General features: G+C 39.0%; 2 protein-coding genes and 1 non-coding gene across 9 annotated transcripts in view; all 3 read right to left on the reverse strand.

Annotated features, from left to right (window-relative positions):
* The window catches only part of polr3e (polymerase (RNA) III (DNA directed) polypeptide E), an 18,415-nt gene extending 10,306 nt beyond the window's left edge, over nucleotides 1-8,109 (reverse strand). The window contains exons 1-12 of the mRNA XM_057826759.1: nucleotides 7,944-8,109; nucleotides 6,945-7,038; nucleotides 6,833-6,883; nucleotides 6,552-6,629; nucleotides 6,354-6,469; nucleotides 4,573-4,655; nucleotides 4,383-4,490; nucleotides 3,430-3,479; nucleotides 1,243-1,362; nucleotides 1,079-1,164; nucleotides 842-886; nucleotides 655-746 (exon numbers count right to left, since the gene is read on the reverse strand). Of these exons, the coding sequence (XP_057682742.1) occupies nucleotides 655-746; nucleotides 842-886; nucleotides 1,079-1,164; nucleotides 1,243-1,362; nucleotides 3,430-3,479; nucleotides 4,383-4,490; nucleotides 4,573-4,655; nucleotides 6,354-6,469; nucleotides 6,552-6,629; nucleotides 6,833-6,883; nucleotides 6,945-6,983 (868 nt within the window). The 5' untranslated portion in view covers nucleotides 6,984-7,038; nucleotides 7,944-8,109. The remainder of the gene's footprint in view (nucleotides 1-654; nucleotides 747-841; nucleotides 887-1,078; nucleotides 1,165-1,242; nucleotides 1,363-3,429; nucleotides 3,480-4,382; nucleotides 4,491-4,572; nucleotides 4,656-6,353; nucleotides 6,470-6,551; nucleotides 6,630-6,832; nucleotides 6,884-6,944; nucleotides 7,039-7,943) is intronic.
* A 122-nt stretch (nucleotides 8,110-8,231) lies between these two features.
* trnal-aag (transfer RNA leucine (anticodon AAG)) lies at nucleotides 8,232-8,313 on the reverse strand. Its single transcript has one exon. It is a non-coding gene; the product is annotated as a tRNA-Leu (tRNA).
* Nucleotides 8,314-12,323: 4,010 nt separating this feature from the next.
* eef2k (eukaryotic elongation factor 2 kinase) overlaps nucleotides 12,324-15,518 on the reverse strand; it is a 29,426-nt gene continuing 26,231 nt past the window's right edge. For 3 of the 7 annotated variants that reach the window (XM_057826502.1, XM_057826501.1, XM_057826500.1), the window contains exons 18-20: nucleotides 13,948-14,072; nucleotides 13,688-13,866; nucleotides 12,327-13,620 (exon numbers count right to left, since the gene is read on the reverse strand). In XM_057826502.1, coding sequence (XP_057682485.1) covers nucleotides 13,511-13,620; nucleotides 13,688-13,866; nucleotides 13,948-14,072 — 414 coding nt within the window. In that variant the 3' untranslated portion in view covers nucleotides 12,327-13,510. Of the gene's footprint in view, nucleotides 13,621-13,687; nucleotides 13,867-13,947; nucleotides 14,073-15,518 lie in introns of all 7 variants that reach the window. The other 4 variants (XM_057826505.1, XM_057826503.1, XM_057826504.1 and 1 more) reach the window with 2 other exon arrangements.

Consider the following 15,518-nt stretch of genomic DNA (forward strand, 5'->3'; position numbering starts at 1 on the left):
GTCCAAAAGACCAAGACGAAAATTAAAAGGGTTGCCAAAAACAACACTGCTAGGGGATGTTCAGATCCAATACAGTGATTGGAAATTGGATCGCGCCAGTTTTTCAGAAGATAGGAATCGGGTAAAAAGGATTGGATTTTTCACAACTCATTGTGTAAGTGAGAGGCTGTCTTCAGCAGTGTGAATGGATTTGAGTGGACTCACTCTATGAAGCATTTAATAAATAAAAGCATTTTTCTACTTCATTCTTGTTTTAAAATAATTCACATTATGAAGGCGGTACCGTGTGACAGTAACATGTTTGGAACTTTTGTTCATAAACCAAAAAATAAATAATTTTTTTAAAAAATACATTTTTTCAGTATCTGATCGGGACTCTTTATTGGCAGATTCTCAAAATCAGGTGACTTGGGTGCAAAATGTGCGATCGGTTCATCCCTAATAATCCCCCAATTGTTTAGTTAAGACATAAAAGTGTTAAGTGTACACATAAAACATAGTAACACTTGTTTAATAATACTTTTCCATGAGTGAAACTCAAAATAAATCAATTAAGTATTGAAATTGTTTTAAAAAGTACAACACAAAAAAAAAAAACCTGCAAAATTAATGCCACAATAATTCTATCGGCTCATATTAGCGTTGTTAGCTCACCGTTCTTCATCAGGGTCTTGATCTGGTCGCCAAGTGGCAGTGTGCGCAGCTGGGCCATGGAAAGCACATTACTCGGGCCCACGGGCTTCACACTACGATAAAGAAAGAAGACAGATGATGTCTCTTTAGGGCTCGGTCATTAAAATGTGTCAAAACTTACAATGAGAAATAAGAAATGATTGCTTACACTTTCTCTTCTGCCAGTGGAGGCATCAGCATTGTGAGGTATTCCCTGCCACGGCAAATAGTATTTTTATTATCATCGCAACCAATAAAAAGTCCTAATTATTAGTATTATGTAGATAAGATGGTAATTTATTGTATATTGGATATCTGTTTTGTATTCAAACAAAGTGTTCAGGTGCGTCCCAAATGAGGGGTCTACTCTGTGTCATGGTCTCATGAATGAATTAAGGGGGCTCACTTGGGCGTTTTAACTAGCTCAGAGTTGTCAGAAGAGTCCACGTTCTGACAGAACAAATACTGCCTCTCATGTTCAGAGCGCCCGTCCTGCAGGGAAACAAAATGGTGAACTTACAAAGAAGTAACAATTAGAATAGTCGAAGGACGCTCATGACAATGAGTTACCCTAATGCCGTGGTACTGCAAGTGGATCCAGGGCTCTTCGGCCTGCTTCTTCTGGAGGAACTCGTATGACTGGATTCTTCTCTGGCGCGCTTGCTCCGACTCGGGACGAGCGAACCTCACCTGTACAGGATCAAACGCAGAGAATGTGACATTCAGGCATGAAAATGGGTCAGGGGTTAAAAAGGTGAGAAGAGTGTGGAGGAAATATGTTCTGGTACACTGTACAACTAGGGCTTTCCCAAATGACTAATTTTCTCCCGATTAGTCAGCCGATTATTTTTACGATTAGTCGACTGAGCTACCGTGTTGGCCCGAATATAAGTCGGTGTTTTTTGCATTGAAATAAGACTGGAAAAGTAGGGGGCCGTCTTATATTCGCGTTCCAGACGTTATACCCATTCATGTCGCTAGATGGCGCCAGATATCCTTGAAGCGATGTTCTGTCATGACAGATCTCAGCTACTCTCAAATTTAACCAGTTTGCATTATTTTATTGCAATGTTTTTCCTTATTCAGATTTGTTTCAAGACTACAGTTACAGTACTTCACTTTGATGGTTAATGCAATTATTGCAATTTTGTTGTTTTATCACAATAGTTTGGTTTATTTACATTTCAAAAACCAGAAGCCATTCATTTACGAATGTGATTGCACTTTAGTTTACATATTTAAATGTTCAGATATTAAGATTTGAATGAGGCAAAATAACATGCCTTTTCTCTCAAATATATTGTGATAATCATTTGTTTCCGATGTACTGTAATTATTTCCTGTATAAAAATTAATTTGGTGTTCAAAAAGTCTTTTTTCAAACTTGAGTCTTGAAAAAGAGGGGGTCGTCTTATGATCAAGGCCGTCATATTCGGGCCAATACAGTAATAATTCCCCCCCCCCCCTTTTTTTATGAAATTTCTGATGACGATTATTAATTCACAAAAATATTTTGGAACATTTAAATTCTTTATTAAAGTACAAATAAACACGTAAAAAACAACAATAAATCACAAATAAACAATGAGGTCCAATGCTGATAGCATTAACTGGTGGAAAAGAATGGGATGTAAACAGATTCAGAACACTGACTTCGCCTTTCCAACATGATTCAAAACAATTCTTTAAAAAAAAATATCTAGCATTAATATTTTAGTATACTACTACTATATATAATAGTAGTATAATAATTATTCATTGCCAAACAGATTTTTCATACATGGTGTCATTTTAAAGCTATTCATAGTCTAGAATCTGAATTCTGAAGTATGTGGGATTAAGTCCAGAAACGTGCTTTTATTTTGAAATGTTCACCAGAAGTACGTTCGCTAAACCGCTAACAGTAAGCTTTCCATTCCGCAAAAAAAGCTCTTTTTGTCATTGCATGTGGTGTCAGTAATCTTTTTTCATTTTTTTCGTTTGCAAATGCTGTTAACCAACAATTTTCCATGTTTGAAGTGTCACATTTTAACCACAAGGCTGCCAATGTTTTATAGTAGGCTAAAGTAGGTTGTCCTTTTTCCCCGTTAGCCTCAATGTAGCAATGCTCACGTTTACAGTGTTTAATGTAGATGTGTTTCCTTATTTTGTATGTCTGAACTTTAATTCTACGTCTGTGGAAGGAACTGAAGTCTCATATGACATCAGCACGCACGAACAAATGTATGCGCACGCGGCGATAGTACCCAGCCGAGAAAATTACCACCCTCATTTTTATTTACCATGCGATACATTGACTCACTGCAAATCGCGACAGGCTTAGCTACTTCAGTAAAACAGGTCGTTGGTTAGTTAGATGGATTACGATCTGCTAGCTTGTAATTGTCTCCTGTTGTCTTCCAAAATTACAACTGGGTGACGGTGCTTTAGGTGTTCATTCATGGCCGACATGCAGCCAAGCTTGGCATTGCAGAGACTGGACACAAATGTACGTATACCCTCCTTTGTTTCGTTGCAATAAGTCAATGTTTTGGCCACTCTGGTGTGCTTTTTTGGCTTTGTGCTGCTTTCCCCCCTTCAAAATCTTCTCGTCAGATCTACACAATTCACGTAGGTCACCCTTTTGGACTTCAAAATGGCGAATTTCACCGAAAGGTGAGAGATTTTCATGCCTGCACATTTTAAATTAATTGAAATAAAAAAATATATATATATATGTACAAATGTGAATGATGACAACGTAAAGTGATGTCTTACCGAAATAGCCTTGGCTTCCTCCTCGCCTTCATCCTGGGACGAGTCTCCACCTGTGGGGAAGGGCAGAACCATCAGATGGATGGACTACAACAACAGGCAAAATTTGAGGAACATTAATAGCGTTTCTATACAGGTATCAGCAAATGTTATTTAATGTCACTTTAAACAAATGTAACGCGCATGCCCAACTTCAGATAGTTTCACACACACAAATTCTAAGTAGAGTTGTCCGATAATGACTTTTAACCGATATCCCAATATTGTCCAACTCCAATAATACGATACCAATATATGCGGTCGTGGACTGAACATATTACGGCTAATTGTATAGTGATGCTCCACTGGATACTTTAATAATGATAAATGTAACAACTTCAAGGTTTCCCTATAAACATTCTGTGAAAAATATGGGAACAACTTCCACTAAAGTTATGGAAAAAGTGCCTATCCTGCACCATTATATTTATTGTTGAAATCAAAACAGTGCAAACGTCTTTTTTTTTTGATCAAGTGAAAGTGCCAATAAGACACTGCTATATCACCTATGGCTCACACAGTGCTTCTGGCTCATAACGACAAAGGCACACAGCTTCAGTACAGTGAATGAGGTATGTAATGAGTTTATAATTCATGATTTTTCAATCATTTATTGTTCATTTAATTTTTGCACCATGAATGCAAATGGTATGCTCACATAACAAATCCCAAGCATCTTAGTTTAGAGACATCTAATGGTCAGTAAGCATAACTGCTGTGAGCAGCCCTTGTTATATTGTAAATTATGTTATTTAAAAAATAATAATAATAATTGAACCATAAATAGACAAAGTTTACATAATTTTTAATTCCTTGAATATTCAGTTTACTTCTTTTATTAGCCTAAATTCTGACAAAATCCATTAAATGACTTGTAATGCTTTTTAATGACCTGCATAAATCCTGATTAGAGGTACCTTCATTCCCGGCCTCTCGCTCCCTGGTTTTGTTGTCTGCCTTGTCCAGATAAGTAAAACTGGGGCGCATCTGCAGAATTCCTGTCAGCGGAGTTATGTGAAGTTCACCTGTGCAAAATCAGCAAATATTTTTGGGGAAAAATGAAGGAAGGTGTACATTAGGATATGTTTTTAACATTTTTTTCAAGACCTTTTCGGAAAATGGCAGCGGCGTATCGGGAAGTGCTGGTAGTGGCCTGAATTGATGAGAAGGTCTGATTGTCCATCATTTTCCTGCAAAACAGATTATCATCCACCAGTGTCACTTTTCCATTCTTATCACTTATAAATTATAAGTGAAGGGGTTTTAACAACTTCTCCGCCCAGCTAGTTTTAGAATGCCCGGAGGAAGGGCTCCAGGTCTCACTCTCTTTGCTGTTGTTCTTCTTCTTAGTGAGGTCATCAACTACAATTGTTACTCCTCTGTTATTCGGGGACAGATCAGAATAAAATTTGGTAGGTACAGTATATTTAAGGGATGTATACGTGTTGAACCTCTGAGCTTTTTTTTTTTTTTTGCCTCATGGCTTATTGATTACAATAAGTAATTTTGGAATTATTGCTGCCTGTAGGTATGGCGTCAGCCTGTATAGGGCATGTCTCCAGGCTGATGATTATTGTTGCCAGTAGGTTTTGAGTTAGCCAGAAGAGGGAATACACGCTTCTTAAGTGTGCTTATCATATGTTGAGCCATGTTTAAGGAGCGTTTAAATATGACTGATTTAACAGTGTGTGCAATGTCACTTTTAGAAGGAAAAAAAACTGTATTGGCAAAACCAGGACAAAGAGCTACAACCATCAATGACCACTGCACATATCATAACGAGACCTAGTGGAAATATAAGTGTAACACTCTTTGACGGAGTGTCGGCTTAATTCGGTTGTTGTTCTCATTACACTGAGATACGGATGCTCAAAACATGCCAGTTAACTAGGCCTGAACAATATCGGAAAACATTATCATTTCCATTTTTTGGACAGTTTGCGATATATTCTGAAATTATACTGCGATATTCAACCTTGAAGAATTTTCACTATATAACTTGAATAGCTTTGCTGTAGGCCTGAAAGATATTGGAAATAATTAATATTGCGATATGTACTATCAAGGCTCCATTCTTACTTTTTGCACTGGTTGCGCTGGTGTGCCTAACTTTTTTTCTTAAGGTGCACCAGCACAACCATTTTTTATTGGCTCACCTTTAACGCCCTACTTTTAATCACTCCTCATAACATTAATATAATTGGGTCGCGGGAGTGCTGGAGCCTATCACAGCTAACTGCATGCAGAATGCGGGGTACACCCTGAAAAGCCAGTCACAGGGCACAAACAGACACACAACCATTTACGAACACACACTCACATCTACGGACGTGTTTAATCAGCAGGAACCCTGAGAAAACCTACAGAGGCACGGGAATAACATGCAAACTCTACACGTGAATCCAGAGGTGGGATTGAACCCACGATCCCAGAACTGTGAGGTGGCCGTGCTAACCACTGGGTTCATAATGTGAATTACTATTAAACAATAATAACCTAGCAAAATGCTTGTCTTTATTAAAAACTTCATTGAGTCCACTCAGCTTCTAAAACCTCCGTCCTTCTAAGCAGTGCAGCTAATGTTTGGTACTTAAAGTTAACAATGATTGACAGGTTTGTAACTTTGATCTAGCCATAGATGACTCGGTAGCTCTACAATCAAAGACAACTCATTTATTGTGTAAGTGAGAGGCTGTTCTCGGCAGCGCAAGTGTCAAAAGAGCGAGTGAATTTTGGGCGCTGAGCATGAAGCAGAAAAATGAATTTGCGCATTCAAAAAAAAAACAAAAACAAAATATCGCACGTCCTTGCGATGCGAGTATTGCGCATCCGCACATCGCGACGACGATATCCAAACAATATATCGTTCAGATCTACACTTAACATACACTGAATAGGTGTTGCTCTCCTCGTAGCCAGTGCCGTCCACATTCAGCGCTATTTGCTCGCCCTTGCTGCGACAGTAGTTGGGGCTATTGGTATCCATGGCCATCTTAAGTTCCACCTAGTGACAAGAAACACAAAATTATGACTTTCTGGAGTTCTTTTAAATTACAGTAAAAAGAAAATGAAGGTTTTGTTTTCACCCGCTGCTGTTTGGGTTTGATCTTAGCCGCCAAAAGGTTGACGTCATCATATGTCATCTTGGATGGTCGCACGGGGTACTGCAACGGAAGATTTTTTTTTTGTCACAAATTTTTGTTTACTGGTTAGCGAAATAAGCTTTTTTTGTTATTCTTTAACCTGTACATATAATATATATAAGGGGGAAAAAAACAATCAGATTTCTGTGACAGAAAAAAAAAATCATACCGCTCAGACTAATTGGCAACTCATTTGCATTGAATGTAACACAAATAACACTTACCTGAAGTAGATAAAGCTTCTCTGCAAGGCTTTTGGCGAGATAGACGTCAATCTGTGGGAGGACAAAGTGCTCCATGATGATCAGCTCAGTAGCAAGAATCTAAAGTGCATACCTCCTCTATAATAGGGTCGTCGTCATCCCCGCTGGCCATATTTTAGCAAGCGGCGCAGAGAGAGGAAAGGACGTGAAGGAAGAGTGAATCCAACCTTTAAAATAAGTCATATTACATCATTTGGAATCATTTCAATTAGCTTGCTAAGTCATTGGATAAACTTGGTGGTGTTGGGTGGCATTATTATGCGAATTAACACATAGTTATCCGAAATGGGTATATCAAAGATTTACTTAGTTGTATAAATTCTTAATTGATGGATAGATACCCAATTATATTCAAGCAATCATTAAAAGCTCTTTCTCTTAGTGTGCCACTTTTAAACTGTGTCCAAACAGCTTCAATGGAACATTGCAATTATTCAAAAACAGTGGCAACACCATGTTTCAGCCATAAAAATTGATTAATTGCTATACTTGGTAAAACTGCATTTCAATATCAAATGACCAATCGGTTACGCGATGACTGTGCAAGTAAGCTAAAAGAGCAGATAAACACATATCATGAAGAGGTTAAACAGGTGATGCAAGCCTGCGAAATCGAATATAAATGGCTTTTCCAGGCGAAGACTCATCGAAACAAACTAACTCACATGGCCAGATAGGGACTTTTGTATCTTCTAGTACCTATTCAAACCATCATTCCGTAAAATAAGACCTTTTCGGTGTTTGTTAGCCTTTTAGCCAAACACACAGCAAATTGTTTCAGGCGGGCCTACAACAAACGACGTCAATCTGGCAAATGTTAAGCAAATTCGCACTATATGGACTTTCACATCAACCTCACGACGCCCAGGAAAAAAGGCAGTATGGTGTAAAAACAAGCGTCAACGTGTCGAAGTGAGCTAAGATTGAAGTAGCCGGTCCTTAGCCACTTTAGCTTAGCCTAGCTTTGATTCTCACATGCCGGTTGAAAAAACACTCGCCTTGCAGACGGGGATGGGTTTTTTTTAGTAAGAATTACCCCAAAAGAGGGGCACGACCACATCGTGGACGTTACCTGCGCAAGTAGCCGTGTGTGTCAGCTATCTCATCGGCGTGACATCAGTTGGGCAAAGTGAACGGCGCAGTGGAGGCAGCATGAACGCACATGAAGTGAACACCATGTTGACTGGGATTCACATCAGACACGTGCAAAGGAAGGCCAAGCCCACAATGCAAAGCGAGTACTAGTAATAGCATATTTTAAGAATTTGAGCGCCTTTGACACTCAGCTGTCAAGAACAGGGAGGCATTGTTGAAAACTTTGTTGGTTTTCGAGGGGTTGTTGACCTGGCCCAAAAACACTTGGCAGCGGTGGGATTCGAACCCACGCCTCCGAAGAGACTGGAGCCTTAATCCAGCGCCTTAGACCGCTCGGCCACGCTACCTAGTGGCGAGGGGCGGTACAAGTTTTCAGTGTAATTACAGCAGTATCTTACATGAACAGTACTTCATTATGCTATCTCCATATTATGGAGATAGAATAATGCCAAAAGAAGTGAGGCTGTAAAATGAAAATTATCCCTGTAAAATGATAATTGGAATGAGATTTTTGTGTTTGTGTTTTACAACAGATTATTTCGATGTACAAGTAGTTTTTTTCGTCTGTGGTTAAAAGTGACTTTTGTCTCTGAAAACGCGACAAGGGGGAGACAAAACTCGTGAGTTGTAATTGCTGGTTTTTAACCTGTAGCAAAGAAAAAACACCCGTAGAACAAAAAAAAATCACTTGTAAATGGAAAAAAAAAACACTTGTGGAATTTTTTTTTACATTGTGTTTTTTTCATGTTTATTTCACAACACAAAATTTGGAAATACAAGTTGTTGTTTTTATGTTTTACAAGTTAAAATGAGTCATTTTACAGGTATTTTTTTATTTTAAAACTAGATTACGAGTATCTTTTTTGGCTCATAAAACTCGACAAGAATGTGACAAAACTTGTGCACTTGTAATTGGTAATTTTTATGTAGAACAAAAAAAAAACCTGCAAACAGAAAAAAACAACTTTTAGAACATTTTATTCCTTTGAGTTTTTTTCATGTTTATTTTACAACGCAAAATTTGGAAATACAAGTGTTTTTTTAGTTAAAATTGGTCATTTTACAGGGATAATTTTCATTTTACAACCTCACTTCTTTTGGCACTATTCTATCTCCATACCTTCATGACCTTTCATGAAAAAAATATTTACGACATTTATCTTAATATATTGCTCGGGAAATTTCATATTCATATATCTAAATTTCCAAACGTAAATCCGAACTTTAATTTTTGGGGGGACTTGAATTTGAATCATATTTCACATCACTTAATATGATACAAAATGATAAATGCAAGTCTAGTCTAGAAGCTCATGCAAAATTGTTTAGCTTATAATATATTGTTTTCTCTTGAATTATTATTCTTATTTATTTATTTATTTATTTATTGGTGTATGTGTATGTCTTACGATGTAAATATGTTGACAAGGTTATATTCTGTGTGAACTAGTTGCTTTGAATTATTGTCTGTTATTTGTATGTTTTGTATTGTTCAATTAAAAATAAACAAAAAACTAGGCCCGTGCCGGTATATCAATTTGACGGCATGATAACCTTAAACCAAAATATTGCGGTATCACGGTATTGCAATTACAACTCTAAAATGTGTTACTTTGAGATATCTGGGTCTAAAAAAAAAAAAAAACTTTTTCCATTGTACAGGATTTTCATTTTTCAAAACATATTAGCAAATTGGAACATAAGAATAAAAAATACATTACAAAAATATATTCTAAATAAAATTCAAATAAATGCAGTCCTATAGGTGAGCCTAAACCCACAGCTCAATATTATTACCATAATTTAATTATTTTCAATAAAAAGCACGTGTGTATGAATCGTATCATGTTTACATTATACACACACTCTGGGGCAGTTTACATGGCAACTCCGTGACACCAAGACGCAATGATTGTGTTGCGGAATGGCCTCGCCTTTATATGGTGTCGGCGAAAACGGAAGGTGGAGACGCAAACCTTTGATTCTGGGCTCCAAAGTGGAAGAATTCGATTGCAGAGCTTGATATATGGAGAGTTCTCGTGCCAATGACGTCAGCACTCGCACACCTCACTTTGGGCGTGCGCAACGCTGCTACTAAACATTAAAAACAGCAAACATGATGGAACGCCGGCTTTGATGTACTTTTTTTTTTTATAATATCATTAATATAAATACGTGTAATGTTTCCATTTTTGTGCCTTTTGGAGCAAAAGAAAAAAATGCCTCTGCTTGGAGATGCTTCTAGGCTGAGGAGGTTGTTGGAGTCACATTGCATCATTGGCTGTCGCCTTGTAAACGCAAAAATGAAATTTGTCGTATTCTCGGACCGTCACATGTGCCCCTATCTTTCTCAAACACAATGTCCAGAGAGAAAAAATACACGTTTAATAACTGCTAGACGCACTAAACATGCTAGAGTTAACTCTCATAGTTTGTGGGAAACATTCATGACAGTGTTTACTAACCTTTAATTTTGTATAATTGCAAAATCATATTGGAGGTATAGCCTCCACAGTTTCTCCACCTTCAGCCATTGTGTGGCACAGCTGACTCACTGACACTGAGCAACAACTGGTGGGGGAGGGTTTATCCTTACAGTTGCAAGCAAGGGATTTCTCCATGCATTTTTGGTTCATAAAAAATAGCTAATGAGGATACCATGACGTAAAATTTTAGCAGCTTTAAAACCATGATGTTTTCATACCTTGGCATACTTTGAAACCGGTAATCGGCACATGTCTAGTTTTAACGTTTGATAAAATTTTACCAGATTGAAAATACTAGAGTCTGAGGGGGGATAGTGGTCCACCTGGGCCTATAGACCCTACCCACCGACGTCACAAAACCACGTGCTCGCTGTATGGTTCCGCCCACTTGTCCGTCATTTTGTCTCTGTATTAGCATTGGTTTCAATTGATCGAGGAATTTAAAATGCATTTCATGGAAGACCCGGTGCTTTCTGATGCCGTAAACTCACTGGATGTGTTGCATAAAAGGCGTTATGTGGAAAAGCTTCGTTCTATACAGTCGCCAGATCCATATTTGATGCCCAAATCGATGTTTTTCAACCCACTGTCTTCGCCCTGTCTGCCTGACATCTGCTACGCTGATATTTACAATTATCTTGTCCACACAAAATCAGCCTATTCTCACGAAAATTTGAAAAACTTCAAGAGCTTGGAGGCTTATAAATACTTCGTTGCTGGCTGGGTGAAACAGGTCCTCGTCCACGAAAATTCGGCAGGAATCTATCTTGTGCTTTGAAAGGTGAGTTACGAAATTTTCAATTCAAAATCTTTTGTTATTGCTAACATCCACTGTCAAGTCTAATGTATTTCATGTCGTTTGTCAATGGAGTTAAGGCGTTTAATGTTTATATGGTTTAGCGATAGCACTCTCACTACATACATACGTGTATGTTGTCGGCGATTAGCCTAGCAATGATCTTAATTGTGGTTATTTGTCAGCCCAAAACCCTCCAAGTATATCTTAAATGCATCTTACCGGATATAAAATGACTACTACATAGTCTGTGGTGATTTTTTGGTGCCCAGTTTTCACGTCGAATTGCAGCCGTCCATTTCGCTCTCCTCTTTGGATCCCTCGGAATACGGTAAAACTTCAAGTCTCTCCTTCCATCTTCTCTGTTAGTGCAACCAACAGCCACACACGCCTTCACCATTTTGATTATTAATGTTAAGGAGCAGAACACCACGCCGTAAATAGGAGGAATGTACGTAGCCGTAACAGGTTAACACTATGTTTTGACGGACAATTGGGCGGTACCATTCAGGAGAGCGGAGTTGTGACGTCACGTGGGTAGGGTCTATTGGGCCCCAGTTTATGTGTGTAACGGGGGTCCGGGTGGACAAGGGTAGGGTGTAGAAAGAACATATGATGAAAATTTTTCACTAAAGGCCTTTTCACACTAGCAACAGCCCAGTGTGAAGAACGGGAAAGCGGCAAGCATATTTACCCTAGTCAAAGCACCAATGAGTTCATTTTTTATTGTCGCACAAGAAAACAGTGACTTTTTCTATTTCAAGGAGTAGCGGGCATTATAATAGCCATATATTATAATAGCCATGTGAAGAGTTTTACTACTTTCGGTGATAATGTGAATAGTTTTTGTTGTTGTTCAAAAACGCACATCGAGGTACCATTTAGCTTAGCAAGGAGAGGTATGGGAGTCATTTTTGAGTGTCCCAGAGCTTGAGAAAGTTTTAAAAAAGCACATTTATCAAGGTTTCATTGGCCGTGATTTGTGTATATCCGTCCGCTCAAACAGTCTGATAGCACATACTGTATATTGGTATGCCTGCCCCTATGCTATTACATTGACATCAGCGCAGCGGCTGTATGAGTATAGAACAAGTTTCCATTTTGGGCTTTGCTCCTTGGCGAAAATTCACTCAAGACTTTCCGCTCTGTCCAAAACTACCACCGCCGCTCACTTTCGCCGAAAGGTCACCCACATACACAATGAATGGGTTTGAAACGGCTTTAACACCGCATCCCTGTACCCCCATTTGACGATCGTCTTGAAGGGGGAGCCCGTTGTTACTCAACGTTCCCTGGCCCAGTTCGCATTTGTTATGCCACTGGAAACTACTGTGTAATGGAACTACTGTATGGTAATTATGTCCATAAAGAAGGAGAGAAACAAACAAGGGTTAAATGAGGGAAGGGTCTGCACCTCCAGATCCTTGTTCAGAGGTTGTGTTCAAATCATTGTGGCTTGCAGCAATAAAGTTTATTTTATCCACTTATTTTAATCATTCTCAACTGATGGTTTGCTTTCTAGGAAGAAGAGGAAATCTGGCCAAGTAGTAGTAGAGAGAAGATTGTTTTGACTATTTTTTTAAAATATTTTTTTTTTTGTAAAACTGAGGTGTGTTATGGCAATTGATTTTTAACTATTAGGGATTTATATACCAGTTTTTATTTAATGTAGTTTCCTAATCTGGTTGGGAGAGAAATTTTGTTGCAATAAACTAAAATAATTATATACCACGCATAATACTGGCTCCATTTTATATTATATATATAATTTGGTTTTTTTCAGTATTTTTTGACTATTTAAAAATATATGGATGGCTTTCAGAAAAACATCACAAAAAGTCGGATCAGAAGTCAAATAATCTGTATGGGTACACATCCCTACTTTTCATGTAACAGAAATTTTATAAAACAAAATAACCAACAAACGGTTTTACTCATAAAAATCAAAGCAAACCATTTTTCACAGATTCTTTTTGTAATCTTTTTTTCAAAGCATACACTTTTCCAAAAGAAATGTTAGGTAAACAGTTGATTTTTTTTGGCTCCACAGACCACAAGAACAAAAGACAAACTCCAATAGAAGAAGTAACTCCCCGAAAAATAGAGAATCTTGTGCAGAAAAATCAATTCAGCTTAAACGCTGGAAGGCTTGGACATGCAAACACACGCAAAGCACCGTTAGCTCTGTCAAATATATAAAAATATGTAAACACCAGTCGTCTAGAGACACTTGAAGTGCTATTTATAGTGGTAAACGTGAGGTTACTCCTCCATCAGCGCCCATGCTTCCTCTGCTTTCATGTAGTACTGGTTAGCCGAGCGCCCTTTCATGGCCTCCATGGCAGCTTCTGCTGCTTCGGTAAACAGGTCACCTACAGAACGAGATCATAAGAGAAGTTAAGGGTGGAAAACGTTTCACTGACTGTCGTGGTTCTCTACCTGATTTCTGCGGGTCAGCGGCAAGGTTGTAGCCCCCCGCCAGGAACATCTCGGCCTCTCTGGCCAGCAGGAGGTAGCGAGGCTCGTCCTGTATGCCGTCGAACTCGCCGCCTTCGTCGTGTTCGTCCATTTTTAACGCCTTGTCGTACCAGCGGATCGCCTCCACCCAGTCCTGTTTTCTGTTCCGATCATAGAAAAAAGGTTCAATGAAAGAATTATGGTACTTTTTTTTTTTTTTTTTACATGTAGGACTAACCCACCTGTCTGCTGACAGGTTAACACCTGTATCGAAAGCTCGGGCCACCGTGATCATTGAAGATCTGTCGCCCGCTTCGGCAGCCAGCAGGAGATACTTAAAGCCCTTCATCCTGTTTCCTGCGTTTTCCTGAAAGAGACGCAACAGCTTCAACAATAAAATGTAGTGTATCATATGGGATTTTTCATTATTTACACCAGGGTTCAAACCCCAAACTTTTGAACGGCAGAGTATTCATTTTCATTTTAAATTAAGACAGCGACAGACGTCCAATTCATTTTGACCGGGAGGGTTGACAGCGACCGTCAATAGCAGTGAAACATGATCACGCATTGCCAGCCTTCCCAATTGAAATGGATTTGATAGCATTGTACTGTCCTCGCCAAGTCGTTGGAGCTAAGTCCTAGCTAAACAGCGAGCTAGGCTGTAATCTTTCCCTTCTCTCTCTGACTCGGGTACACGACTTCTTCGTGGGAGCAACTGCTTGTGTGCGGAAGTACTGCCTGCTCTACACTTCCTGCGCCAGGATAAAAACGTCCTTCACAAAACAAAAGTCAACATTATAATCAAATACGTATTTCTGAGGACAGAACAGTCATATTAATAAAATAAAATAAGATACTGTGAGGTACAAAAAGGTACTGTATACATGACTAAAAAAACCAAACAAAACAAAAAAACGTCTGGAGACTGAAGGGAACAGTATCCTTTCCCATATTTACTGTTTGACTGTTTCTATTACTGCATCATACCCAATATGAAATAAATAGCATTAATATCATAGTTTAAGAAAAATAAGCAGAATATATTTTATATTATGGACTTGGAATGATTGGAAATTGCAGCACCAAGACAATGGGTAGAGAAGGGCATAAGAGATACAGGACGCCTTCTGACCAAGGAAGCACAACGCATGCGTCATTCAGCTGACTAAGCGAGATTGACGCTGACAAGCAGTTGATAGGCAAGACATCTACAAGCCCACGTCTGCACCAACAAATCCTGCAATCAGCTCTTCTGGACAGTCCAAAACAAATGGCGAGACATCCTGTTTTGCCACAAGGATCACCTGACAACAAGAAGAACCCACGACTGAGAAGTGAACACTGAGCACTCATGTGGCGCTGAGGATGGCAAAATCCTTAACTCTCGTTGCCCTGACAACAGTAACGACCGAATTCTCCTGTCCAAGCCACAACAGACAATAATCCTAAACATCGCCCAAACACACCTTTCTTCCGGACCTCAGCCCGCCTCACCAGAGCCTTTAAAAGACTGAATGTTTAACTAATCGTTGTCATTTTTCTCGGGAATCTTTGGTTGACTTGTTATATGGTGACCGTGGAGCGAGCTTTTCTCCTAGTCTGGGTGTATTTGCTGTTTTGCCTTGCTGTCTGATTGCTGTCGACTTGGAATAAATTGTCAAGTAGTGTTTCGAAGCCTTTTTCGAAGTCAGTACAAGGGGTTAAAACTAAGGTGAACGCGCGGCGTTTGGTCTTTTGGCTGGATTGTTGAGATTCCTCTAGCCCCGGTCGTTGAATTGTGCTGGCGCGGTTCCGGCGGTTCGGCTGGCTT

This window comes from Corythoichthys intestinalis, chromosome 21 (genome assembly GCF_030265065.1).
Source record: "Corythoichthys intestinalis isolate RoL2023-P3 chromosome 21, ASM3026506v1, whole genome shotgun sequence".
In the NCBI taxonomy this organism is placed as follows: Eukaryota; Metazoa; Chordata; class Actinopteri; order Syngnathiformes; family Syngnathidae; genus Corythoichthys; species Corythoichthys intestinalis.